Source organism: Microcaecilia unicolor, chromosome 6 (assembly GCF_901765095.1).
Source record: "Microcaecilia unicolor chromosome 6, aMicUni1.1, whole genome shotgun sequence".
Lineage (NCBI taxonomy): Eukaryota > Metazoa > Chordata > Amphibia > Gymnophiona > Siphonopidae > Microcaecilia > Microcaecilia unicolor.
In genome coordinates, this window is record NC_044036.1 from 211443679 (window position 1) to 211469583 (window position 25905).

Consider the following 25905-nt stretch of genomic DNA (forward strand, 5'->3'; position numbering starts at 1 on the left):
TTAAAACTTGCCCACTTAGGGCTCAGGCCCACTCAACAATAGCACACATTTAGCAGTAGCTGGTGGGGATCCCAAGCTCCGCCAGCTGAAGACTTCCCCGATGGTAATGAAAACGCTACTCCCCACATTACCGGCACCTGCACAAGCTCAGTTTTCAGCACGTGCTTGCTGCAGACTGCCAAGGTGGAAAGAAGCATTTTCCCAGCAGCTGAGATATTTTTTTGGCAGTGGAGGGGGGGGGGGGAGAACACTTGGTGCCCACCCACGTCTTGCCCTGGCTCACCCAAAATCTGTCATCTGGCTACGCCCCTGTATCCTAATTACAATAACTGACTATAAATGAAGAGTTGTGCTAGGGGTGGGCAGGCGTTGGGGAGGGTGGGTGGGATGAAGACTAAACTAGGTCATGCAGTGCCTGCTAGAGGCTATCTGTTAATGCTGTGGTACAAAGTTCAAGTTTTAAAACAAGGGGGAAACGAGTTTGGAGATTAGTTGATAAAGTTTCCTGTTTTATATTTTTATTCTGCCTATCACTAACCTACAATTCCTCCTTTGAACCCCAGTCTTTAAGTTCCCAAAACACAAAACAAAATAGTGTTCACTTACCAGAGAAATGTCCTCTTCTCAGAACTTCTCAGAAAGAAGGTTCAGTGGGACATTTTCTCTTTATATAGTTTTGAATTTAGGGGGACTTTTTCAAAAGAGGCTCTTTCAAGCTAACTCAGGAAGCAGATATTCTACTTCCTCACACCTTAATTAGCCATACTCTTTGTTCATTAACCGATAACAGACTGGCTCTACTCCCGCCTTCCAAGGCTAGATGGGAATCCACTCGCAGTTCAGCTTTTTACTTTCTGTCCCCAGCACTATGGAATTTGTTACCTCAGCCAGTTAGATTGGAAGAATCTTATTCTCATTTTCTTGTAGCACTCCAAACCCACTACTACCAATCAGTTTTCATCACTTGCTTAATTTTTGGTTGGTCGACTACCCAGGTTTCCTAAAGTTTTTGAGATGTTTTTGATTTATGTTATTGTTATGATGCTGATTATTTTTAATTTTATTGTTTTCTCTAGTAAGAAAGATTTGTCTGTCTTTCCTATTTTTAAATGGAGTACGTAAATAATTTTAAATTATGCCAATTTGTATTGTAGTATTTGCTATGTGAACCACTCTGATTTGCTATGGAATAAGTGATGGTATAATAAAATAAATAAACAATACACACTCCTCAGCTCACAAATCCTTATTCCAGGCATCGGCCACAGTTTCATAGTCCTATGGGGGCACCAAGCTACACAAACTGAGGTGAAAAAAAGATGAGCCCGGCCTTAGTTTGCCTGGTCAAAAGTAAAGTTTCCTAAGCAGGTTGGCTGCATCCTCATTTAAAGTTGTAGCATCAAGGGAAGCAATGGAATGATGAACCTGGCAATAAGCAACCAATTAGAAGGTCTTAAGCTACTCTCCGTCTGATGAGTCTCAAAGGATCTCATGGTACCCTCCTGAGGTACCAAATCCCGAGCATAGATCAGGCCTTTCTGAAACCATCTCTTCAAGTAACATTTCTTGGTGTCAGGATTCAAGTCTGTATTACCCCACAATGGGAGTAACATGGTAGAATGAGAAGAGAGCTTACGTTGCTTACAAAATATTCAACGCCAGCCCTGTTGCATTGTTGTTGTTGTTGTTCCAAAGTAAGCAGAGTAAAGTAAGTGGTACCCTTAATCCAGTCCGCTAAATGTCTGATTATACAGGCCACATTATAACGCCTCGTCAGGTAAAGCCAGGCCACCACGGCCAAAAGATAATAAAACTGCTGTAAAGAAACTCACGTCCTTTTATTATTCCTCAAAATCTTACACAAGCTTATCTGAAAAAGATTGATATCACAGTTAGTGAGATACATTGGAAAGGTCTGTAACACATACTACCATTTGGAAAATAACATCATCCTATATAATAAAACTCACCCTCAACGTTCTGAGGACACTGACTTCACTGTCAGTTCCTGCGGGCACTTCCTTCCGGTTCAAAGGGTTCGTGGTGGTGAAGCCACTGAAAACACTGTGTCTGGGCCCCGCCCTCGCGTCAAACGTGATGTCATCGAGGCCGGAGCAATGACACTCCAGGAAACGCCATCAACGAGGGCGCAGCGCTGACACTCCCTTTCCGATTGGCTATGACTGCCTACTGCCGCTCCCTGGCCCGCCCTCCCTCTCTCCCCTCCAACTTCCAGCCCCGCCCTTGGACCACTCTCCAAAGTGGCCGGCGCCGCTGGACATCACCCCACCCTCAGCCCTCCCTCACTCACCCTCCTCCCCGATGTTCACTGCCCACATGCTCTGGCTGCTCAGCGACCCGTACTCTCCGCCCGGCTACTGGTCCCACCTACAACCACTCGAACGCGGCACAAGCGCCACTGCCTCAGTTCCCGCATCAAGCCTCCCAACCAAGGATCTTAGTAAACCCTTCTTCCTACTGCTAGCCTCTCCCCTTTCTCCCCAACTTCCCTCCATCAGGGTTGCGAAGGAGGTGTAGCACCAGCTTATGCGGAAAGGCAAGGGAATTAAAGGCAGCCAATCACGAGCGCCGAATGGGAGGTGTGTGTGCGAGCTGACACTGTCTGCTGGGAGCGTCGTTTCCAGTACCTGCGTGGACACAAACAAGGGTGTGCGACTCAGTAACTGATGTGCCGACAGCTGTTGTCCTTGCTCCGCGGGAGATAGCACCAGTTGCCTCTTCGGCAGGCAGTGGCTATTCTCCGCTCCCGCACAACGTAAGGCTGCTCCCAACTTTTTCTGTCGGAGGGAGGGGAGACAGTTGAGCGCAGCGTGAACAAATCTAACAAAGAAGTCTTATAGTTCTCCAGATTGCACGTGTCGGGACTCCCTGGCACCCTTTCTGTGAGCGACGCTTCGCTGTGGTACGGTCGCATGGTTTACATCTGCCAGAAACTTTCCAGGATCCCCATTGTGGGGGGAGGGGGGAAGGGAGATGGGGGGGGGGGAAGGGAGGAACAGGACGGTGGGGGAAAACGGGAAGACTAGGGGTGGGGGAAGGGAGAACGGTAGAAAAACACACTCTCTCTCACACTCGCTGTGTCCCACATACCTACTCGCACACACTCATTCTGAAACACACACACAGATACAGAAGCACCCACTCTCATTCCTTCTCTGACACACAATCCACAGTCACACTCTCTCTCTCACACTCACTATCACACACACACTCACTCAAACATACACACTACAAGGAAAACCTGGCTAGCGCCCGTTTCATTTCTTTCAGAAACGGGCCTTTTTTACTAGTTTTATATACTGTAACGCAATATGCTCACTAAGGGACAATGGTGAAGATGTCAAAAGGGCTAGAACATCCAAAGATTTTTTTAAGCAGAACAGTATAATTTGCCCCATAAGCATCCGTTGTCACAAACCTGGAGTGTAACATGCGGAGCCAGACATACATGCCCATACATTCCTGACCCAGACGCTATGCACGTAGATTCCTTCCCTCATGTATGAGTTATGAGAATCCTGGAGGGCCCAGCTTTCACTGAAAAATCAAAAGAGGTTTTTAATGGTTTGGGGTCTTTATCTACAGCACTTATCTCCCAGAGCACATAGGTCTTAAATCATTTTAGTGCAGATCTCCCAGTTTAATATTTTTCGGGGCTTCCCTTGATGAGGGGATTTCATGGGAGGGCACAGATGGGTGGGGTTGGAATAGAAGACTCCACGCCTCAGCCACAGACGTTCTTTTGTCCATTTTTCTTGGTGTGGATTATTCTTTGTTTTCTGTACTGTTCTATTATCCGGGGGTGGGGTGAATTTTGTGGGATTGAGTTGTATGTCTCTTACTACAATTTTCAATAAAAAAGATTTTCAAATAAATAAATAGCAAGATTCCATAAACCTGTGCAACAGAAAAGCCAAGAGAAAAAAATTGTCTCTATGAAAGCACATTTTGTTTTCTGTAGCGATGTGAATTCTGATCATTTCATTATATAAACATTAGTTTTATCAAGCAGAGCTAGTTTTGAAGTAAAAAGATCAGACTCAAACAATACTTCAACAATATATGTTAGAGACTTTGGACTGACCCAGTATGGCAATTCTTATGTTAAAGTCCCTTTACCCAACACAGTAGATCAGCCTAATGGATTATGCAGGTTTTTGGAAACTTTACATTCTAAATAGCATACTAATTTTTAATGAATTGTAATATTTTGCTTGAAATGCAGATAGTGTTCCCTTTAATTACGCACAGTTTAGCATTTGACTGTGTCAAGTTTCTGATTGGCTTTTTTTGTATTTCAGCATTCTGATTGGATAAGCACAATTGAAAGTTTGGATAAAACGTTGGGTACCATTTTTCTCTGATCTAGGCACAAGAAGATCATCACTGTGTGTGACTTGAGGCCATGAAAAGCAGCAATTAAGACCCCTGATGCTGCAGCCGATTCGAAATGAAGGCCTCCATTAGGTGTATTAAGATAAATGCCTGTGATGATGCTTGATATATTTTTGAATTATAAGAATTAAATACATTGAAGGAATCTATATAATGTGCTATTTGGACTGATGAATGAGAAAGTTAGAGCCTGTAACTGTCTCTTTCCTCCTCTTTCTTATGCACTTTATGGCAGCATTTTGATTCACAAAAGAGGCAGAAGTGACTGTATTCTCCCTATACTTAATAAAGGGGGGGGGGGGAATTACACAAATTAGAAATAGGATCAACTACAACAAATAAAATGGATGAGGGATCCAAATGAGCAAACATCTCCAACAAACACCAAAGATTCCTTCGGATAAACAAAACTTGGGTGTCCCACAGTAACAATGTTGAATAGTTAAATATCGGAAGGAAAAAGCCTCAAACAGCTCCAGATCACAAGATCTATAGAGCTGAAAGGATCGTAAACGATCTGCAATTCATCATTGGCTGAAAAAACCTTCCATGGACAGATATAGGAAGCACATTGTCAATTCTTTATGTGCATCAAAATAATACAGTTTCAAAATAACACAGTTTTGCAAAGAAAGTGCTTAGCTTTCAAAAGCTCTAAATCACTTCCGGCAGCTCGAGTGGCTATCTTCTGTGTCCGCCAACACCCACAGACCAACGTTGGCCAGCATTTCGCTCGGCTCACATTCGCCCTGCTGCTTCAGGGTCTTTTAGTGCGGGGTAAATGCAGATGGCCACTTCGACCTATAAATAGAAATATTCAACTGAATCAGTAAGCCATATGTCATTCACATCTGATAAAATAATTTGAACATAGTAACCAAGGATGGACTGACAATGATCTGGACCCCCAGGCATCCACAATCTTTCTACTTTCTGATTCTGCACATAGGACAAACTATATCTTCCAAGCTGAAGTTTTGCAGCAACAGCATCCCTCCTTTCTTTCCCAGCTTCTGAATATCTTCAACCAGATCTTTATCTAAAAAATATGACAGGCTTCACCTGTGTTGATGAGGTTTCACTGGCTTTCATTTCAAGGTCATACAGTTCTTAAAAATTCTGTGTATTGTTTTTTCTCCGAGGACAAGCAGGCTGCTTGTTCTCACTGATGGGTGACGTCCACAGCACCCCCTCCAATCGGAATCTTCACTAGCAAAGACGTTTGCTAGCCCTCGCGCGCCGATGCGCACCGCGCATGCACGGTCGTCTTCCCGCCCGAACCGGATCGTGTTCGTCAGTCTTCTTTTGTCCGCGCTCGGGACGGTCGTGTTTTGCCGCCGTTTCGTGCCCCTCAGAGGACCTCGCGCGTCTTTCGTGTTTTTCGAAAAAAAAAAAGAGAGAGAGAACCTTTTTCCCGTATTTCTAGTCTTTTCCCAGCGTAAGTTTTCTTTCGCTTTCGGGAGCGGCCTTGTTGGCCGCCCGCACGGGTTTTTTCCCCCTTTTTGTATCGGTGCCTCTTGTCATCATCGCGAATTTTGATTTTGCCGGCGCGATTTTTCCGCCCATGACATCGAAGCCTTCCAGCGGCTTCAAGAAGTGCACCCAGTGCGCCCGGGTAATCTCGCTCACTGATAGGCACGCCTCGTGTCTTCAGTGTCTGGGGGCTGGGCACCGCCCGCAGGCCTGTAGTCTTTGTGCTGTTTTGCAAAAGAGGACTCGGGTACCGAGATTAGCCCAGTGGAACGTTCTGTTCTCCGGCGCTTCGACGGCATCGGCATCTAGAGATTCGTCGGGCGCATCGGCGTCGGCAGCACCGAAGTCTTCGGAGACCGCATCGACATCATCGAGGCGTCCTCCTCCTGCATCGTCGGTACCAAGGCTTCGGAAGAGTGCGTCGGCGTCGGTGGTACCGGGACCCCCTCTGGTGCTGATGTCGTCGCACGGTGGGGCTTCGTCTGGAGTGCAGGTGAGGGCTGTCCATTCCCCTGCTGGTGGCGGTGAGCCTTCGGGTAGGTCTCCTCCTGCCCTGAGGGCTCCTGCGGTACCCCCCCCCCCCCCCCCCAGGGATCGACCTTCTTTGGCCCCGGCCCCGAGGAAGCGACGTCTGGATTCAACGTCCTCGGTACCAGGGAGCTCCGGTGACATGCTTCGCTCGAAGAAGTCGAAGAAGCATCCTCATCGGTCACCTTCCTGACTGGGAACCGGGAGCTCTGGGTCACCGAGGGAGTCGGCACCCAGCAGGCATCGGCACCGGGAGGACCGCTCACCCTCCATCCAGGAGGTGTTGGTGCGCTCTACCCCGGACAGCCCGGTACCGCCTCCATGCCCGGAACGGATTCTGACCTCGACGCCTGCACCAGCTTTTCAGTCTTTTTCTACAGCCACTCTGCACGAGAGTCTCCGGGCCGTTCTTCCTGGCATTCTGGAAGAGATGTTGCGTCCTTCTCCTGTACGGGGGTGCTTGCGCCACCGGTGCCGTCGAGTGAGGCGACAGCTGGCTCTTTGCCCGGGGTGAGGTCCCCGGTACCGGTGCCGCTTGCGGTACCGGTTTCAGCTGCCTCCCAGGTGGACTCTCCGACGACGTCGGGGGAGGGAGCTTCGCCACTGCCGGCCAGGGAGTCCACCTCTCGACGCTCCCACCATGGCCGTGGTTCCACGGAGTCGAGACGGACACGGCTTCAGACACAGGTCCGTGAACTTGTGTCTGATACCGATGATGAGGCCTCATGGGAGGCAGAGGAGGACATCAGATATTTCTCTGACGAGGAGTCTGATGGCCTTCCTTCTGACCCCACTCCCTCCCCTGAAAGGCAGCTTTCTCCTCCAGAGAGTCTGTCTTTCTCGGCCTTTGTCCGGAAGATGTCTACGGCCATCCCCTTCCCGGTGGTTGTGGAGGATGAGTCAAGGGCTGAAATGTTTGAGCTCTTGGACTATCCTTCTCCACCTAAGGAAGCGTCCACAGTACCCATGCATCATGTCCTGAAAAAGACATTGCTGGCGAACTGGACCAAGCCACTAACTAATCCCCACATTCCCAAAAAGATAGAATCCCAATATCAGATCCATGGGGACCCAGAGCTGATGCGCACTCAGTTGCCTCACGACTCTGGTGTGGTGGATCTGGCCCTGAAGAAGGCTAAGAGTTCTAGGGAGCATGCTTCGGCGCCCCCGGGCAAAGACTATAGAACCTTAGACTCCTTTGGGAGGAAGGCCTACCATTCTTCCATGCTCGTGGCCAAGATTCAATCTTACCAGCTCTACACGAGCACCCATATGCGGAATAATGTGCGGAAGCTGGCGGACTTGGTGGACCAGCTCCTTTCTGAGCAAGCCAAGCCATTTCAGGAGGTGGTCAGGCAGCTGAAGGCTTGTAGGAAATTCCTGGCCAGAGGGGTATTTGATACCTTTGATGTTGCGTCCAGGGCCGCTGCTCAAGGTGTGGTGATGCGCAGACTCTCATGGCTGCGTGCCTCCGACCTGGAGAATAGGATCCAGCAGCGGATTGCGGACTCCCCTTGCTGTGCGGACAACATTTTTGGAGAGAAAGTCGAACAGGTGGTAGAACAGCTCCACCAGCGGGATAACGCATTCGACAAATTCTCCCGCCGGCAGTCTTCAGCATCTACCTCTTCAGGTAGACGTTTTTATGGGGGAAGGAGGGCTGTTCCCTACTCTTCTGGTAAGCGTAGGTACAATCCTCCCTCTCGACAGCCTGCGGCCCAGGCTAAGCCCCAGCGCGCTCGCTCTCGTCAGCAGCGTGCGCCTCAGCAAGGCCCCACAGCTCCCCAGCAAAAGCAGGGGGCGAGCTTTTGACTGGCTTCAGCAGAGCATAGCCGAGATCAAAGTGTCCGTGCCGGACGATCTGCCGGTCGGGGGGAGGTTGAAAGCTTTTCACCAAAGGTGGCCTCTTATAACCTCCGACCAGTGGGTTCTCCAAATAGCCCGGCACGGATACGCCCTCAATTTGGCCTCCATGCCTCCAAATTGCCCACCGGGAGCTCAGTCTTTCAGCTTCCAGCACAAGCAGGTACTTGCAGAGGAACTCTCCACCCTTCTTAGCGCCAATGCGGTCGAGCCCGTGCCACCCGGGCAAGAAGGGCTGGGATTCTATTCCAGGTACTTCCTTGTGGAAAAGAAAACAGGGGGGATGCGTCCCATCCTAGACCTAAGGGCCCTGAACAAATATCTGGTCAAAGAGAAGTTCAGGATGCTTTCCCTGGGCACCCTTCTTCCCATGATTCAGGAAAAAGATTGGCTATGCTCTCTGGACTTAAAGGATGCTTACATGCATATCCCGATACTGCCAGCTCACAGACAGTATCTCCGATTCCGTCTGGGAACGCGTCACTTCCAGTACTGTGTGCTACCCTTTGGGCTCGCCTCTGCGCCCAGGGTGTTCACGAAGTGCCTGGCAGTGGTAGCAGCAGCGCTTCGCAGACTGGGAGTGCACGTGTTTCCTTATCTCGACGATTGGCTGGTGAAGAACACATCCGAGGCAGGAGCTCTACAGTCCATGCAGATGACTATTCGACTCCTGGAGCTACTGGGGTTTGTGATAAATTATCCAAAGTCCCATCTTCTCCCAGTACAGAGACTCGAATTCATAGGAGCTCTGCTGGATTCTCGGACGGCTCGTGCCTATCTCCCAGAGGCGAGAGCCAACAACTTGTTGTCCCTCGTCTCCCGGGTGCGAGCGTCCCAGCAGATCACAGCTCGGCAGATGTTGAGATTGCTTGGCCACATGGCCTCCACAGTACATGTGACTCCCATGGCTCGTCTTCGCATGCGATCTGCTCAATGGACCCTAGCTTCCCAGTGGTTTCAGGCTGCTGGGGATCTAGAGGACGTGATCCACCTGTCCACGAGTTTTCTCGAATCCCTGCACTGGTGGACGATTTGGTCCAATTTGACTCTGGGACGCCCTTTCCAAATTCCTCAGCCGCAAAAAGTGCTGACTACGGATGCGTCTCTGCTGGGGTGGGGAGCTCATGTCGATGGACTTCACACCCAGGGAAGCTGGTCCCTCCAGGAACAAGGTCTACAGTTCAATCTCCTGGAGTTACGAGCAGTCTGGAACGCTCTGAAGGCTTTCAGAGATCGGCTGTCCCACCAAATTATCCAAATTCAGACAGACAACCAGGTTGCCATGTATTACATCAACAAGCAGGGGGGCACCGGATCTCGCTTCCTGTGTCAGGAAGCCGTCAGCATGTGGCTGTGGGCTCGCCGTCACGGCATGTTTCTCCAAGCCACATATCTGGCAGGCGTAAACAACAGTCTGGCCAACAGGTTGAGCAGGATTATGCAACCTCACGAGTGGTTGCTCAACTCCAGAGTAGTGCGCTGTGTCTTCCAAGTGTGGGGCACCCCCTTGGTAGATCTCTTCGCATCTCGAGCCAACCACAAGGTCCCTCAGTTCTGTTCCAGACTTCAGGCCCACGGCAGACTGGCATCGGATGCCTTCCTCCTGGATTGGGGGGAAGGCCTGCTGTATGCTTATCCTCCCATACCTCTGGTGGGGAAGACTTTGTTGAAACTCAAGCAAGACCGAGGCACCATGATTCTGATTGCTCCTTTTTGGCCGCGTCAGATCTGGTTCCCTCTTCTTCTGGAGTTGTCCTCCGAAGAACCGTGGAGATTGGAGTGTTTTCCGACCCTCATCACCCAGAACGAAGGGGTGCTTCTGCATCCCAGCCTCCAGTCTCTGGCTCTCACGGCCTGGATGTTGAGAGCTTAGACTTTGCCTCTTTGGGTCTGTCAGAGGGTGTCTCCCGTGTCTTGCTTGCTTCCAGGAAAGATTCCACTAAAAGGAGTTACTTCTTTTTATGGAGGAGGTTTGCCGTCTGGTGTGACAGCAAGGCCTTAGATCCTCGCTCTTGTCCTACACAGACCCTGCTTGACTACCTTTTGCACTTTGAGTCTGGTCTCAAGGCCAACTCTGTAAGGGTTCACCTTAGCGCAATCAGTGCATACCATTACCGTGTGGAAGGTAAGCCGATCTCGGGACAGCCTTTAGTTGTTCGCTTTATGAGAGGTTTGCTTCTGTCAAAGCCCCCCATCAAACCTCCTACTGTGTCATGGGATCTCAATGTCGTTCTCTCACCCAGCTGATGAAACCTCCTTTTGAGCCACTGAATTCATGCCATCTGAAGTACTTGACCTGGAAGGTCATTTTCTTGGTGGCAGTAACTTCAGCTCGTAGAGTCAGTGAGCTTCAAGCCCTAGTAGCTCATGCTCCTTATACCAAATTTCATCATAATAGAGTAGCCCTCTGCACTCACCCTAAGTTCTTGCCGAAGGTAGTGTCGGAGTTCCATCTGAACCAGTCAATTGTCTTGCCAACATTCTTTCCCCGTCCTCATTCATGCCCTGCTGAACGTCAGCTGCACACATTGGACTGCAAAAGAGCATTGGCCTTCTATCTGGAGCGGACACAGCCCAACAGATAGTCCGCCCAAATGTTTGTTTCTTTTGATCCCAACAGGAGGGGAGTGGCTGTGGGGAAACGCCCCATATCCAATTGGCTAGCAGATTGCATTTCCTTCACTTACACCCAGGCTGGGCTGGCTCTTGAGGGTCATGTCACGGCTCACAATGTTAGAGCCATGGCAGCATCAGTGGCCCACTTGAAGTCAGCCACTATTGAAGAGATTTGCAAAGCTGCGACATGGTCATCTGTCCACACATTCACATCTCATTACTGCCTGCAGCAGGATACCCGACGCGACAGTCGGTTCGGGCAGTCGGTGCTTCAGAATCTGTTTGGGGTTTGAATCCAACTCCACCCCCCTAGGCCCATTTTTTATTCTGTTCCAGGCTACACTCTCAGTTAGTTGAAGAAGATGTTAGGTCAATCTCAGTTATGTCCTCGCCGTTGCGAGGCCCAATTGACCATGTTTGTTGTTTTGAGTGAGCCTGGGGGCTAGGGATACCCCATCAGTGAGAACAAGCAGCCTGCTTGTCCTCGGAGAAAGCGAATGCTACATACCTGTAGAAGGTATTCTCTGAGGACAGCAGGCTGATTGTTCTCACAAACCCGCCCGCCTCCCCTTTGGAGTTGTGTCTTCCCTTGTCTTTGTCTTGCTACATACGGGACTGACGAACATGAGCCGGTTCGGCGGGGTGCGCATCTGTGCGTGAGGGCTAGCAAACGTCTTTGCTAGTGAAGATTCCGATTGGAGGGGGTGCCGTGGACGTCACCCATCAGTGAGGACAATCAGCCTGCTGTCCTTGGAGAATACCTTCTACAGGTATGTAGCATTCGCTTAAGGTTTTCCGTGGTCAAATAACATCAGAGGCATTGCAGACCACCTGCATCTTAAAGGAACAGTAGGATTCTCAGTTCTTATTAATGACCTCCTTGCCTGTAGGTGATTTGATGGCAATGTGTAGGCAGTCTGTTTCCTTGAGCACCTAGGGGGAAATGTGCCAGCTCAAAGAATTCTGTTGCGATTTGTTGTTGCTGCTACTCATGCTCAGGGAAGAAGAATGTGTTGAGTGTCTGTCCTGAGAAAGGCCTGCAGAAACTGAGCAATCTAGCGTGAGGTGACTGACTGGACTGGCTAGGCCTGTCCCCTCCAATCAGTGAGCTATAGGTCTTCCTCTTGCTGGTTACACAGGTGCAATATAGTCTTCTTATTAAACCTAAACTTGTGCATGCAGTGCTCCTCTGTCATGTCTAAGAACTATAGGGGCCGCCCTCCTTTATTATTGTCTCTGTCTCCTGTGAGCCAGTACCCACAAGAGCAGCACCTTGCTTCTGCTTCTGCTTGATACCACCACCAGTTGCGCTCAAGACCAGTCACCAGCTATGATACCGCATTATACACCCACATGATAAACAGAAACAGTCAGATATAGAGACAAACTGTGGTAGATGGGCACAGCCAAATGTGCACACACACACACACACACACACACACACACACACACACACACACACACACACACACACACTGGCTTTTGCATTTAGAGAGAAGGTGGAGGAGCTGAGAGGAGGTCCTAAAAAACAGATGGGCAAGGGGTCCATTCCATTCTGCTGGGGCTGAGGGGAGGAGCAGGTATTTGGTAAAAAGGGGCAATATAGAGCAGAATGGGTGTTAATGGGGCTGTGGAGGGTTGAGTGAGGGCAGAGGGGTTACTAGAGAATGAGTGAAGCCTGACTACGCACTGAGAAACCAAACAGCAGCACAACAAACCAACCAAAACCCCAGGTCAAAAGAAACATTTCTCCTGTTTGGTTGCTTTTTGTTGAAGGTGTACATGTGGGGTGCATCCATTTGTAGCCATCTGGACTCATGACATTTAAGAAATACATCATGAGTGCATAGTTTCTGGTCCCGTCCAATGTGAACCAAATCTCTGCCCCAGACATGCCCTTTTAAGGTGCAAGACAGAAAACAACAAGGCAAGCGGTCTGCCAAATCCAACATGAAAGATAAAACCAAGAGGCAGACCTTGTGAAGAACACAGTCTTTATTTCTAAATTAAAGGCTCCAAGAAGTTCAATATTCAGTGCCCGATGTAGCCACTGGTCCAACTGATAAAACGTGGTAGCCAAGATGACATTTGAAGTTTTACACCAGCTGGTAACCACAGCCCCTGACGCAGCCTTTATCTCTGGCGAAACATGGCCATGTCGGGCACTGAATGTTGAACTCCTAGGAGCTTTTAATTTACAAATAAAGACTGAGTTCTTCACAAGGTCTGCCTCCTGGTTTTATCTTCCTTTCAAGGTGTGTACATTTACACACCATGCTGCATGGTTGTTTTGCCTTTATAGACTAGTGCTTAGCATGTTCCCAACTTTTGAGTGACCAGATGGTGTTTTTGGCTGTCATACTGGCAACTAACTTATATTTTAAAAATATATTTATCATATGTAGCATTTATATGGAGTATATACATAGTAATTTTTAAATATAGTGTTTATCTTATTGAATGATATAATTTTGAATGTTTTATTTAAGTTTTTTTTTTTTTTTTTTTGGGAGGGGTTAAAGTCTGTTGGTGCAATTGGTAGATCATTTGCCAGCTGTATATATGACCTGAGTGTGAATTCCACACTGGGATTTCTGTCAGGTTGTTGGCCTTTTGGCAACTCCAATCATCCATCCATTTTCAGTCAGTAAATGAGTACCTGGCCTTAGGCAAAGATGACTGGGGAAGGCAATGGTATCCTTCTAATAGTCTGCCAAGAAACTGTCACACAAGTGGCAAACTATATAAGCTGTTCACAGTACTTGCTTACAAGTGATAACATACAAAAAACAGGTATAGATAATTAGATACTATGCAATTATATGGATTTATTTCATTTATTTATGTTTGATTTTTTTTTGTTCTGTATATAATTACTAACTTCTGATTTATGCTGCAGGCAAAACATGGCCATATCTGGTTTTTAACTTTTGGATGTATTTTTATCAAACATTTTTTTATCACAGTTCTTTGGTATTACCTTTCTGATTTCGCCCTAGTTTAAAATTATATATTATTGTGACCTGTTTACTAAGGTGCGCTAGCATTTTTAGTGCATGCTAAAAATGAGCACACGCTAATGCTAGAGTCACCCATAGGAATATATGAGTGTCTGTAGCATTTAGCACATTCTAATTTTAGCATGCACTAAAAGCACTAGCGCACCTTAGTAAACAGGGTCCTTGCAGTCTAATGGTGTTTACTAACCCTTGAGAGATTTGACCAAGGTATTAAGAAATTGGTGTTTGACTTTTTTTTCTTTATGCAGCTTTACTTCTGAATAAATGAATTCTTTCTAACATCTTGGCTTTTCTTGTCTAGCTATGTAATTTTAGTTTAATCTTCTGAGTAATTAGGGACTCCTTTTACAAAGGTGTGCTAGTGTTTTTAGTGCACACTAAAAATAAGCGTGCGCTAAACACTAGAGATGCCCATATGGGTGACTGTAGTATTTCATGGACTAATCATGAGCGCACACTAAAAACGCTAACACACCTTTGTAAAAGACCCCCTAGTTTTGTTATACTGATTATTTAAAAGTTTGTGTGTTTTAAAAATGAGTCTCCAAATGTGAGAAAATAAATCATGTTTAGAGCCTCAGCTGTTTGGCTTCATTTTATTACTAATTTTCATTCAAAAAGTCTGAAGCCCTCTTTTCCAAAATGTAGTTATGGCCTTCTTTCTTGTGAAATCAATCTTTTCTGAATAATGTGTATTTTGCTGCATTTACCAACTAGTTTCATTCTTTAGAAATTTTGCTGAATGAAGAGGTTGATATTGCTGATTTTTGTATTCAGAGAGCATAAATGTTGTATTTATTTTTAGGAGAAACAGGATGGAAGTCCTTAGGAAAAGAAAAAGGGTGAGTGGAAAGTTACCATATCATAACATCTGTAACATGCAGTGTACGGTGAAATTTGTCTTCTGCAGAGCATGTATTCAAAGTGCATTAAGTTATGAAGGGCTTGATTGCTGATCACATAAGGATAAAATCTGCCTGTACAAATAAATTAGTATTTCCATTTACCATTTCTATAATACTATTAAACATGCACAGTACTACATATGTAAGAAGCAGTCACTCACTACTCTTTAGAGGTTTACAAACTAGATGAGAGTGGAGGAATAGCCTAATAGTTAATGCAGTGGGCTGAGAACCTGGGGAATTTATTTATTTATTTATTCATTTATTTTGACATTTTTTATCCCACATTAGCTCAAGATAATCTCAAATTCAATGTGGCTTACACAACAAACATCAAATTCATGAAATACAGTTATAGGGACTATTAACATTCATGAAAATACATTAAACAGGTTGAAACCCCTAATATGTAAACACAATAAAAGTTTGTGTAGATAAGGAACATGAAATAGTCAGTATTTAAACTGAATTATGAAATGAAGTAGATATGAACTATTGGTGTGAATACAATCAAATCAATGAACAGTTGCTGAGCACTTGGAGTCTAAACATAAGAGTGTGATAAAAAGGAGTATTCATTTAGGGCCCCTTTTACCAAGCTGCAGCAAAAGGGGGCCTGCGCTGGCATCAGCATATGTTTTTCACTTCCGCCAAGACCCCCTTTTACCGCAGCGGGTAAAAGGGAAGTCTCTCTTTCCTGCAGAAAATAGCCGTGTGACAAGTAAAACACTTTCCATGCGGCCATTTTGGCGGGGAGCCTTTACCGCCACCCATTGAAGTGGTGGTAAGGGCTCCTGCGCTAACCCGACAGTAACCAGGCAGCACGCAACATTGCCCAATTACCGCTGGTTACACTCGCGCTACAAAAATAAATATATTTTTGTTTTGCCGGATATGACGGTTCGGTAGGGGTGGGAAGTACCGCGGTAGCCCAGCGGTACTTCCTGTTTAGCAAGCGGTAAGCCCACATTGGGCATACCACTGCTTTGTAAAAAGGGCCCTTATTTATTTAAGAATAGTTCTTTTCTTTATTAAATGTTGAACTGAATAGATGAATTTTCAGTAGGCTACAAAACAACATGTAGTCATTTGTGTGTCTGAACTATTTGGTAAGAGAATTATATATTTTAGTGCTCTGATATGAAAAGTTAGCAGAATGGATGGTTTTGTAGATTAAGTTCTTACAGTTTAGGAAGTGTAGGATTAGATAATCTCTTGATTTTGTGGAGGCATTGCATAGTGATAAGTTGTTGAGATTATTCATGTAGGATGAATACATACCATATAGAATCTGGTAAACAGATACACAGGGGTCCCTTTTAGTAAGGTGCGCTGAAAAATGGCCTGCGGTAGTGTAGACTCGTGTTTTGGGTGCACGCAGAATCATTTTTCAGCGCACCTGCAAAAAATGCCTTTTTATTTTTAACAAAAATGGACGTGAGACAAAATGAAAATTGCCGCATGTCCATTTTGGGTCTGAGACATACCGCCAGCCATTGACCTAGCGGTAAAGTCTCACACGGTAACTGGGCAGTAATGACCTACACACGTCAAATGCCACATGGTGAGCACCCAATACGCACTGTCACGTTATGTGAATGTTTCCTTGGCTGTGCTCACCTCGCCCGCTGGTGGCCAGGACCGGTGGCTGCTGTGGACTGTCACCCGTTCCAGACTTTGGCCCGGCCCGGTCCGGTCTGGATCTTCGAGGCTGCCAGACTTCTCTTGTTTGGGCCTGAACAGCACCCATAGCTGCCTGGTGATTCCTGTAACTGAACTTCAGCAGCTGATGGGCTTTATTAATCACCTGGAAACTTCTGTGTTTGCCTTTGCATCGTCTAAGGTCCCTGGTTTGTTGGTGCTTTGCTGCACTTCTGCCTATTCTGGTTTCTTGTTTGAGTTTCTTGTCCGGTTCTAGTTAGTCTGTGTGTAGTTTAGCTTAGGTTTATTGATTATTTCCTAGTCTTGTTTCTGGTCTGTATCCGTAGTCTAGTTTCTATTTGTCTCTGTCTCTTTCTTAGTGGCTGCGTGGCAGCTTTCAGTCCTGACTCTTGTCTGACAGTATTTGTACCCTGTTTCAGTGGCTGCTTGGCAGCTTTCAGTTCCTGTCCTTTAGCTTGTCCATTTCCTGCTTTGTGTAGTATTGTCTGTCTGTGAGTCCTAGCCCTGTTTCCTGCCTTGCTGCCTATGTATATTCCTTTCCCCTCTGACCATTAGTCCCTGTTCAGCCTAGTTGGTATTCAGTTCCTGCCTTGTCTGGTAAGTCCTGCCAGCCGCCTGCACCCAGGGGCTCAACTCCTGAGGAACGGCGGTCAAGTGCAGGTGAAGGCTAGCTGTTCCTGTCAGAGTTCTGCCTTGGCTCTGGCGTGGGGTGGTTTTGCCTGCCACTGCAGCTCCACGGCAGTGGCCCAAGGGCTCACCAACCTAGTTTCTGCCATGAAAACCTGACACGCGCATCCAAAAATAAAAAATTATTTTCAGACAGATGTATCGGACGCACTCCAAAAATGAAATTACTTCAACAGCCACGAGGTAGCCGGGCGGTAACTCGATTTTAGCACGCATAGACGCTTATACAGCTTAGTTAAAGGGCCCCTTAGTTTAAAAGATATTGTTTATTTTTTTGGGAGCCAATGTACAGTAAACCAAAAAGAAGAGGTGATGTTTTTGTATAGCATGGTGATTTACAGATAAGACAAGCTGCTGTGTTTTGAGCACTTTGTAACTTTTTAAGACGACAACATCGTACCTGCATATATGGAATTGCAGTTGTCCAATTTTGTTAAGACTAATGATTGGACTAAGGTACAAAATGCTGATCTTGTGAAGAATGGTCTTAGTCTTTTTCATTTCAATAGCATACTGAAGATACTTGAAACTACTTTGATCAAATGTTATCCCCAGAATTTTCATAGTAGATTCTAAGGTATAGGTTATGTCATCAATTGTAAAATTTTTGATAGTCATAGGATGTTGAGGATTTGTTACTATTAAGAACTTTGGGGGTCTTTTACTAAGGCACGCTCACGTTTTTGACGCGCGCTAAAATTGTAGGTATGCTAAACGTTAGAGACGCTAATGCTTTCCTATGGGCGTCTCTAACGTTTAGCACACCCACAATTTTAGCATGCGCTAAAAACGTGAGAGCACCTTAGTAAAAGACGCCCTCTGTTTTTTCTTTATTGAGTTTTAATTTGAAGTTGGATGCCCAAAATTCCACTAAAGTTAGGCCTAGTCTTATTCTGGTTGTAATTTCATTTAATTCCTCGACAAATGAAATATATATTGTGACATCATCGGCATACATATATATGAAAAATCCATGAGCTTCTAGTAGGTTGCCTAAGGGGATTATCATAACATTGAATAAGATAGGTGATTGAGGGGAGCCCTGAGACACTCCACCACAAGAGGACCATGGTGAGGAGATTATACCTGACTGTTTTACTTGAAAGGACCTAGATTTTAAGAAACCAGAAAAACATTTTAGAACAACTCCACATATACCGTAATAATCCAGAAGATTTAATAGAATCTTATGATCAACAGTGTCGAAGCCACTAGAAAATTGGAGAATTATAAGTTTATTACCTATATTTAATTCCCATCTGAAGTTAGCTAAAAGAGTAGTGAGAACTGTTTCAGTGCTTTATGAGGGTCTAAAGCCAGTTTGAGAATAGTGTAAAATGGAGTGATTTTGAAGATAGTACATTAGCTGGTGGGCAACCCAAACCCTCTATCACTTTTACTAACAGAAGGATTGTGACTACTGGCCTATAGTTGGATACAACACTTCTGTTTATCAAAGAACGCATTGCCTTCAAAATCTGTACTATGGTTCATAAAATCATATACGGTGAAGCACCGGATTATATGACAGATCTAATCGACCTACCAGCCAGAAACTCATCCGTATCAACACGAACGTACCTAAATCTACACTACCCAAGCTGCAAAGGACTCAAATACAAATCAACTTATGCATCCAGTTTTTCTTACATCAGCACACAACTATGGAACACACTACCAAAAGATTTGAAAACCATATACGACTATCTACACTTCAGAAAGACACTCAAGACCCACCTGTTTAAAAAGGCATACCCTACATATCCAATGTAAATGCCTGATCTCTGCGACACAACAGTGCAAAAGTTCGTAATGGACATCACCGAACTCTCCCATCAAACGATTCCTCTATGTGGTCCTACCACATGATCCTTACCCTATCACAACTTCACCTTGTATTTGTATACACCGGAGTCTGCAACTGCTCTCCGGCACTATGTAAGCCACATTGAACCTACAAAGAGGTGGGAAAATGTAGGGTACAAATGTAACAAATAAATAAATTATCTGAGTATTCTTCGAGATAGATTAAGAATAATGCTACCATTTCAAGAAGGGAATGATCCCTGAGATGACATAAAAGTGTTGAGTAAACATTGTGATGAAGTGTATTTTTGTAGGAGGTGTTTGACCGAATCTGCCGTGAGTGGGTGGAATGTTGACCAGATTCTGTTTGCTATTGAACATGAAGATAATTGACCATGAAGTGTATTTTCAAAGCACTTAGACTTACAAAGTTCCATAGTAACCCATGGAACTTTGTAAGTCTAAGTGCTTTGAAAATGAGCCCCCATATGTACTAAGGAAGTGATCTGTTGTTGTTAAATAGCTTTCCAATTCCTGTCTTATTTTGGTTATTTTCAGCTCAAAATAATTTGCCAGCATTGAAACAGGGTGCTGATTTCTTACTAGGTCTAGATTTGACTTTTTCTGGCACCATCTCATCTAGAACTATCTATCAGAGCCGGTGATGGGAGGCGGGGCTGGTGGTTGGGAGGCGGGGATGGTGCTGGGCAGACTTATACGGTCTGCGTCAGAGCCGGTGATGGGAGGCGGGGATAGTGCTGGGCAGACTTATACGGTCTGTGCCAGAGCCGGTGGTGGGAGGCGGGGCTGGTGGTTGGGAGGCAGGGATAATGCTGGGCAGACTTATACAGTCTGTGCCCTGAAGAGGACAGGTACAAATCAAGGTAGGGTATACACAAAAAGTAGCACATATGAGTTTATCTTGTTGGGCAGACTGGGTGGACCATGCTGGTCTTTTTCTGCTGTCATCTACTATGTTACTATGTTAGATGTTTTATCCCACTGTTGAATAAAGTTTAGAGATGGAGTGGAGGAGAGCAGATGGTCAAATTGTTCATTAGATCAGAAATCTATAGGATCAATTTTACCCCTAGTTTTAAAGGTGAGTGGATTATTGTCCACTTTAGTGTTATTGTTAACTTCCTTCCAATTAAGTATAAATGTAAATCTACTGTGATCCAACCAAGGAATAGGGGACCATACTGGCTTTGATATATAGACGTTTATTGAATACCCAAATTTACTTGCTAATATGTCTAATTGATGACCTTTGACATGGGAGGACAATCCTGTAAAAAGTGAGAATTGTCAGAGGTTGAGGAAGTCGAGAAAGTTTTTAGTATTGTGATCATTGGGGTTTTCAAGATTTAAATTAACGTTGCCAACCAGTACAATGTCATCATTATTAATAGAAGCTGTAGCAATGAATTCAGTAAGCTCTGCTTCTGCTGCATTCCAGTTTTCTTGAGGACGATATAGTAGCAATAAACAAATTAGCTTGGATAAGGTGACATCTTTTATTGAGCAAGCAACTATTTCTAATTCAGGTGTATGTAGCTCAGAGAGTAATTTTACATAAAAGAAAGATTTATAAATGATTGCAATACCTCCCCCTCTTTTCTTGACCCTTGGGAAATGAATAATAGTGTATTCTGGAGGACAAATGTCTAGAATAGTTGCATCATCTTTCGCTTTAACCAGGTTTCAGCAATTATTGTTCCATATCATCAAGCTGATCAATCCATAGACTGGTGGGTTGTGTCCATCTACCAGCAGGTGGAGATAGAGAGCAAACTTTTGCCTCCCTATATGTGGTCATGTGCTGCCGGAAACTCCTCTGTATGTTCTCTATCTCAGCAGGTGGTGGTCACACACAGCAGCAGCTCTGGCTAGGCCTCCAAGCCTAATTTTTAGGTTTTGTTGAGGCCTGGGGTTGAGGGCTCTTTTGAGCAAGTGCAAACCTGGTGGTGCCAGGTCCCTCCTTTTCTCCCCCCTCCCGCTGGCTCCGTTTAAAAAAAAAAAAAAAAAAAAATATATTTTTAAACGTCTTTAAAGGCGTTTAATTCGACGTTTCTTTAAACGTTCATTGCAGCTACTCACTGGGACACCAGTTCGTTACAGCTCGGAGCGGCAAGCAGGTAATTTTACCTTTTTATAGCGGGCAGGGGGTTCCCCGATTCTTCTCCTCGTGGCAATGGCGTCGGAGGGCGAGGGCGCAAAGGGTCGCTCCCCGGATCGCTGGAGCGCTTCTAGAGGGGATGCGGGGGTTTTACAACCTGATTCGCCCTTGATGGGTGATAGTTTAGTGACCGATGAATGTCCCGGTCGTTCCTCCGGCGGGGCGGTTTTTTCCCGCCATAAACGCCCATCCCCCGCTCCTCGCCTCCGCCATCTTGGCCGGCCACGCGGCTCGGACGGCTTCTTCGGGGCCGCCCTTGAGGTTGGAGACATTAATGCCATGAACGCCCTTAATTTGGGCGACGGCACAAAAGCGGCTAAAGTTAAGCGCCGTTCTTCCCGCGCGGCTCCTTCACGGAGTTTCGCGCCGGACGCCATTTTGGATGCGCAGCATGTCTCTCCCCCGCTATTGCGAGCACCGGTTGAGAGTGCGTCTAGGGCTGTTGCCCAGGCTGCGGAAGTGCACAGTCTGGGGGGTTTCTCCCCCGAGTTTGTTTTGCTGCTGCATCAGGCTTTCCTCATGCAAAACGCTGCCCCTGCTCCCTCTTCTGATAAAGAGGTTGAGGTTCCCAGAGGTAAACGCCCTCGGGTTGATTTCCAGGCCTTGGAGGACTTTTGTCTCCTCCGATGTAGATGAGGGCAGCGTGTCTGAGGTCTCCCAACGATCCTTTGCGGATTCCTTGGAGGAGATAGATCCCCGCTCGGATGGAGCGGATGACCCCTCTGCAGCGCGGCTTTTTAGCCCAGAGGATTTGCCCAACCTGTTGTTACAGGCCATGGACACTTTGAAGATTTCCTCTCCGGAGGACGTCTCTCCCTCAGCCCCTGTTGGCTCTGCCATTATGCTGGGGACGAAGCGCCCGCCTAGAACCTTCCACGTGCATGATGCCATGCACACCTTAATTGCGGCTCAATGGGATGTCCCGGAAACGAGCCTTAAAGTGGCTAGGGCTATGTCCCGCCTCTATCCTTTGGCTGTGAGTGAACGTGAGGCCTATCTGTGGCCTACCGTGGATTCTTTAATCACTGCGGTGACTAAGAAAACGGCGTTGCCGGTGGAAGGTGGCACGGCCCTAAAGGACGCCCAAGACAGAAGATTGGAGGCGGCCTTAAGGTCGTCCTTGGAGGCAGCTGCTTTAAGTTTGCAGGCCTCAGTTTGCGGCTCCTATGTGGCCAGGGCGTGCCGGACTATGGTGCAGCGGGCTTCCCCCTCGGATCATTCCTTGAGGGCTGATTGGCCGGCCCTGGAATCGGGCTTAGCCTATTTGGCAGACTTGCTGTATGATGTCTGGAGAGCCTCAGCTAAAGGCATGGCTCAGACAGTCTCTGCGCGGCGGTGGCTTTGGCTGAAACATTGGTCTGCTGACCACGCCTCTAAATCCCGCCTGGCTAGATTGCCTTTTAAAGGCAAGCTGCTCTTTGGGGTCGAGCTGGACAAAATCGTGACCGATCTCGGCACGTCTAAGGGCAAGAAATTACCAGAGGTCAGGGCTCGGGTTAGTACTCGTCCCGATACCTCCATACCGCCCGGGCAAGTCGGGTTCCTCTGCCCCCTCTTCCTTCAAGAGGAATTTCTCCCCCAAGCAGCATTCCTTTCGCAGAGACCGCCGTCCCGGAGGTGCTCCCTCCGGTCCTCCCCCAGGGTCTCGTACCCAATGACGGGGCCTTGGTCCACGCCCCAGTGCAGATTGGAGGACGGCTGTCCTCGTTTCTGGGCGAGTGGACCACTATAACTTCAGACGCGTGGGTGCTGGAAGTCATCAGAGATGGCTACAAGCTAGAGTTCTGCCAACCCTTAAGAGACGGGTTTGTACTCTCTCCCTGCAAGTCTCCGGTCAAGCTGTGGTAGTGCAGCAGACCTTGGACAACCTGATCCGCCTGGGTGCGGTCGTTCCGGTGCCAAAAAATCAGATTGGCAAGGGACGTTACTCCATTTACTTTGTGGTTCCAAAGAAAGGAGATTCTGTCCGGCCTATCCTCGACCTCAAAGGGGTCAATCGGGCCTGGAAAGTGAGGCACTTTCGCATGGAGACTCTCCGCTCTGTTATAGCGGCAGTGAAGGCAGGAGAGTTCTTGGCTTCCTTGGACATCAAGGAAGCGTACCTGCATATTCCCATCTGGCCTCCTCTCCAACGCTTTCTGCGTTTTACAGTCCTGAGACGACACTTCCAGTTCAGAGCCCTCCCTTTCGGGTTGGCTACTGCTCCGCGGACCTTTTCCAAAGTAATGGGGGTCATAGCGGCCTTCCTGCTAAAGGAAGGAGTACAAGTCCATCCTTATCTGGACGACTGGTTGATCTGAGCCCCCTCTTATGCAGAGTGCGGCAAAGCTATGGACCGGGTAGTTGCTCTTTTGAGCTCCCTGGGATGGATCATCAACTGGAAGAAGAGCCAGCTGCGCCCAACTCAGTCCCTGGTGTATCTGGGAGTTCGATTCGACACCCAAGTGGGCAGAGTGTTCCTGCCAGACAATCGGATTGTCAAGCTTCAGGCTCAGGTGGACTAGTTCCTAGTAGCCTCTCCTATTCGGGCTTGGGACTACGTGCAGCTGTTGGGCTCTATGACGGCCACGATGGAAGTAGTGCCCTGGGCCAGGGCTCATATGAGACCACTACAGCTATCTCTGCTGCTGCGCTGGACTCCGATGTCGGAGAATTATGCTGTGCGCCTTCCCGTGGACCCAGCAGTGCGCAAGGCGCTGAGCTGGTGGACGCAGACAGACAAGTTGTCTGCAGGATTGCCTCTGGTGACCCCGGAGTGGATTGTCGTCACGACAGACGCCTCTTTGATGGGCTGGGGAGCCCACTGCTTGGGAAGGACAGCGCAGGGGCTCTAGTCTCCTGCAGAGGCAAGTGGTCTATCAACCTCCTGGAACTCAGAGCCATTCGCTTGGTGTTATTGGAGTTCATCCCGGTACTCGTGTTGAAGCCTGTACGGGTCCTGTCGGACAATGCCACGGCTGTGGCCTATATCAACCGCCAGGGAGGTACCAGAGCGCCCCTCTAGCCAAGGAGGCTATGAGTCTTTGCCAGTGGGCGGAAGCGAACCTGGAGCAGCTTTCAGCGGCCCACATTGCCGGAGTCATGAATGTCAAGGCGGACTTTCTCAGTCGCCATACCTTGGAGCCCGGAGAGTGGCAACTATCTGCTCAGGCGTTCTTGGACATCACGAAGCGCTGGGGCCAGCCGAGCCTAGATCTGATGGCGTCATCGGCCAATGGCCAAGTGCCGCGCTTTTTCAGCAGAGGACGGGACCCTCGATCCCTGGGAGTAGATGCTCTTCTCCAACAGTGGCCGACACAAGAGCTCCTCTATGTGTTCCCGCCCTGGCCCATGTTGGGCAGGGTGCTAGACCGGGTGGCAAAGCATCCCGGCAGGGTAATCCTGGTGGGTCCGGATTGGCCCAGACGTCCCTGGTATGCGGACTTGTTCAGGCTCTCAGTCGACGATCCTCTGCGGCTGTCAGTGGAGCAGGGCCTGTTACATCAGGGTCCCGTGGTGATGGAGGATCCCTCTCCCTTTGGTCTTACGGCCTGGCTATTGAGCGGCAGCGTCTGAGGAAGAAGGGCTTCTCAGACAAGGTCATCGCCACTATGCTGAGAGCGAGGAAGCGCTCTACTTCTACTGCTTACGCCAGGGTTTGGCGTATCTTTGCAGCATGGTGTGAAGCAGGCTCACTTTCTCCCTTCACTGCTCCAATTTCTTCAGTGTTGGCGTTCCTGCAAGAAGGTCTGGAGAAAGGCCTGTCGCTCAGTTCCCTTAAAGTCCAGGTAGTGGCTCTGGCTTGCTTCAGGGGCCGCCTGAAGGGTGCTTCCCTGGCTTCGCAGCCAGATGTGGTGCGCTTTCTCAAGGGAGTTAATCACCGGCGCCCTCCTCTGCACTCAGTGGTGCCTGCATGGAATCTCAACCTGGTGCTAAGAGCATTGCAGAAGCCGCCTTTTGAACCCTTGTTAAGGGCATCTCTGAAAGACCTGACGTGGAAAGCAGTCTTTTTGGTGGCTATCACTTCAGCCAGAAGAGTTTCCGAGCTCCAGGCGCTCTCATGTCGAGAGCCTTTTCTGCAGTTCACTGAGGCAGGAGTGACTATTCGCACAGTGCCTTCCTTTCTGCCCAAGATTGTTTCTCGCTTCCATGTGAATCAGCAGCTCTGTCTCCCTTCCTTTCGTAGGGAGGACTACCCAGAGGAGTACTCTGCTCTTAAATATCTGGATGTGAGGCGAGTCATCATCAGATACTTGGAAGTGACCAATGATTTCCGGAAATCGGATCATCTGTTTGTCCTGTTTGCAGGTCCTCGTAAGGGTCTGCAGGCTGCTAAGCCTACAGTGGCAAGATGGGTCAAGGAAGCCATTGCAGCGGCTTATGTGGCCGCAAGGAAGGTGCCGCCTATCCAGCTGAAGGCTCACTCCACAAGAGCTCAGGCGGCCTCGATGGCAGAGGCCGGATCCGTCTCCTTGGAAGAGATATGCAAGGCGGCAACTTGGGCTTCGGCTCATACATTCTCCAAGCATTACCGTTTGACGGTGGCCGCACGGGCGGAGGCCCGGTTTGGAGCTTCAGTGTTGAGGTCAGGGATTTCAATGTCCCGCCCTGGGTGAGTACTGCTTCGGTACATCCCACCAGTCTATGGATTGATCAGCTTGATGATATGGAAGGTAAAATTATGTATAATCATACCTGATAATTTTCTTTCCATTAATCATAGCTGATCAATCCATAGCCCCTCCCAGATATCTGTACTGTTTTTATTCTG

The 25905-nt window shown here is 47.6% G+C and overlaps 1 protein-coding gene across 1 annotated transcript in view; it reads left to right on the top strand.

Moving 5' to 3' along the window:
* Window positions 1-25905, top strand: part of LOC115471985 (histone acetyltransferase KAT2A-like) — a 754860-nt gene that overhangs the window by 580026 nt on the left and 148929 nt on the right. Inside the window, 1 exon segment of the mRNA XM_030205993.1 lies at window positions 14722-14758. Coding sequence (XP_030061853.1) covers window positions 14722-14758 — 37 coding nt within the window.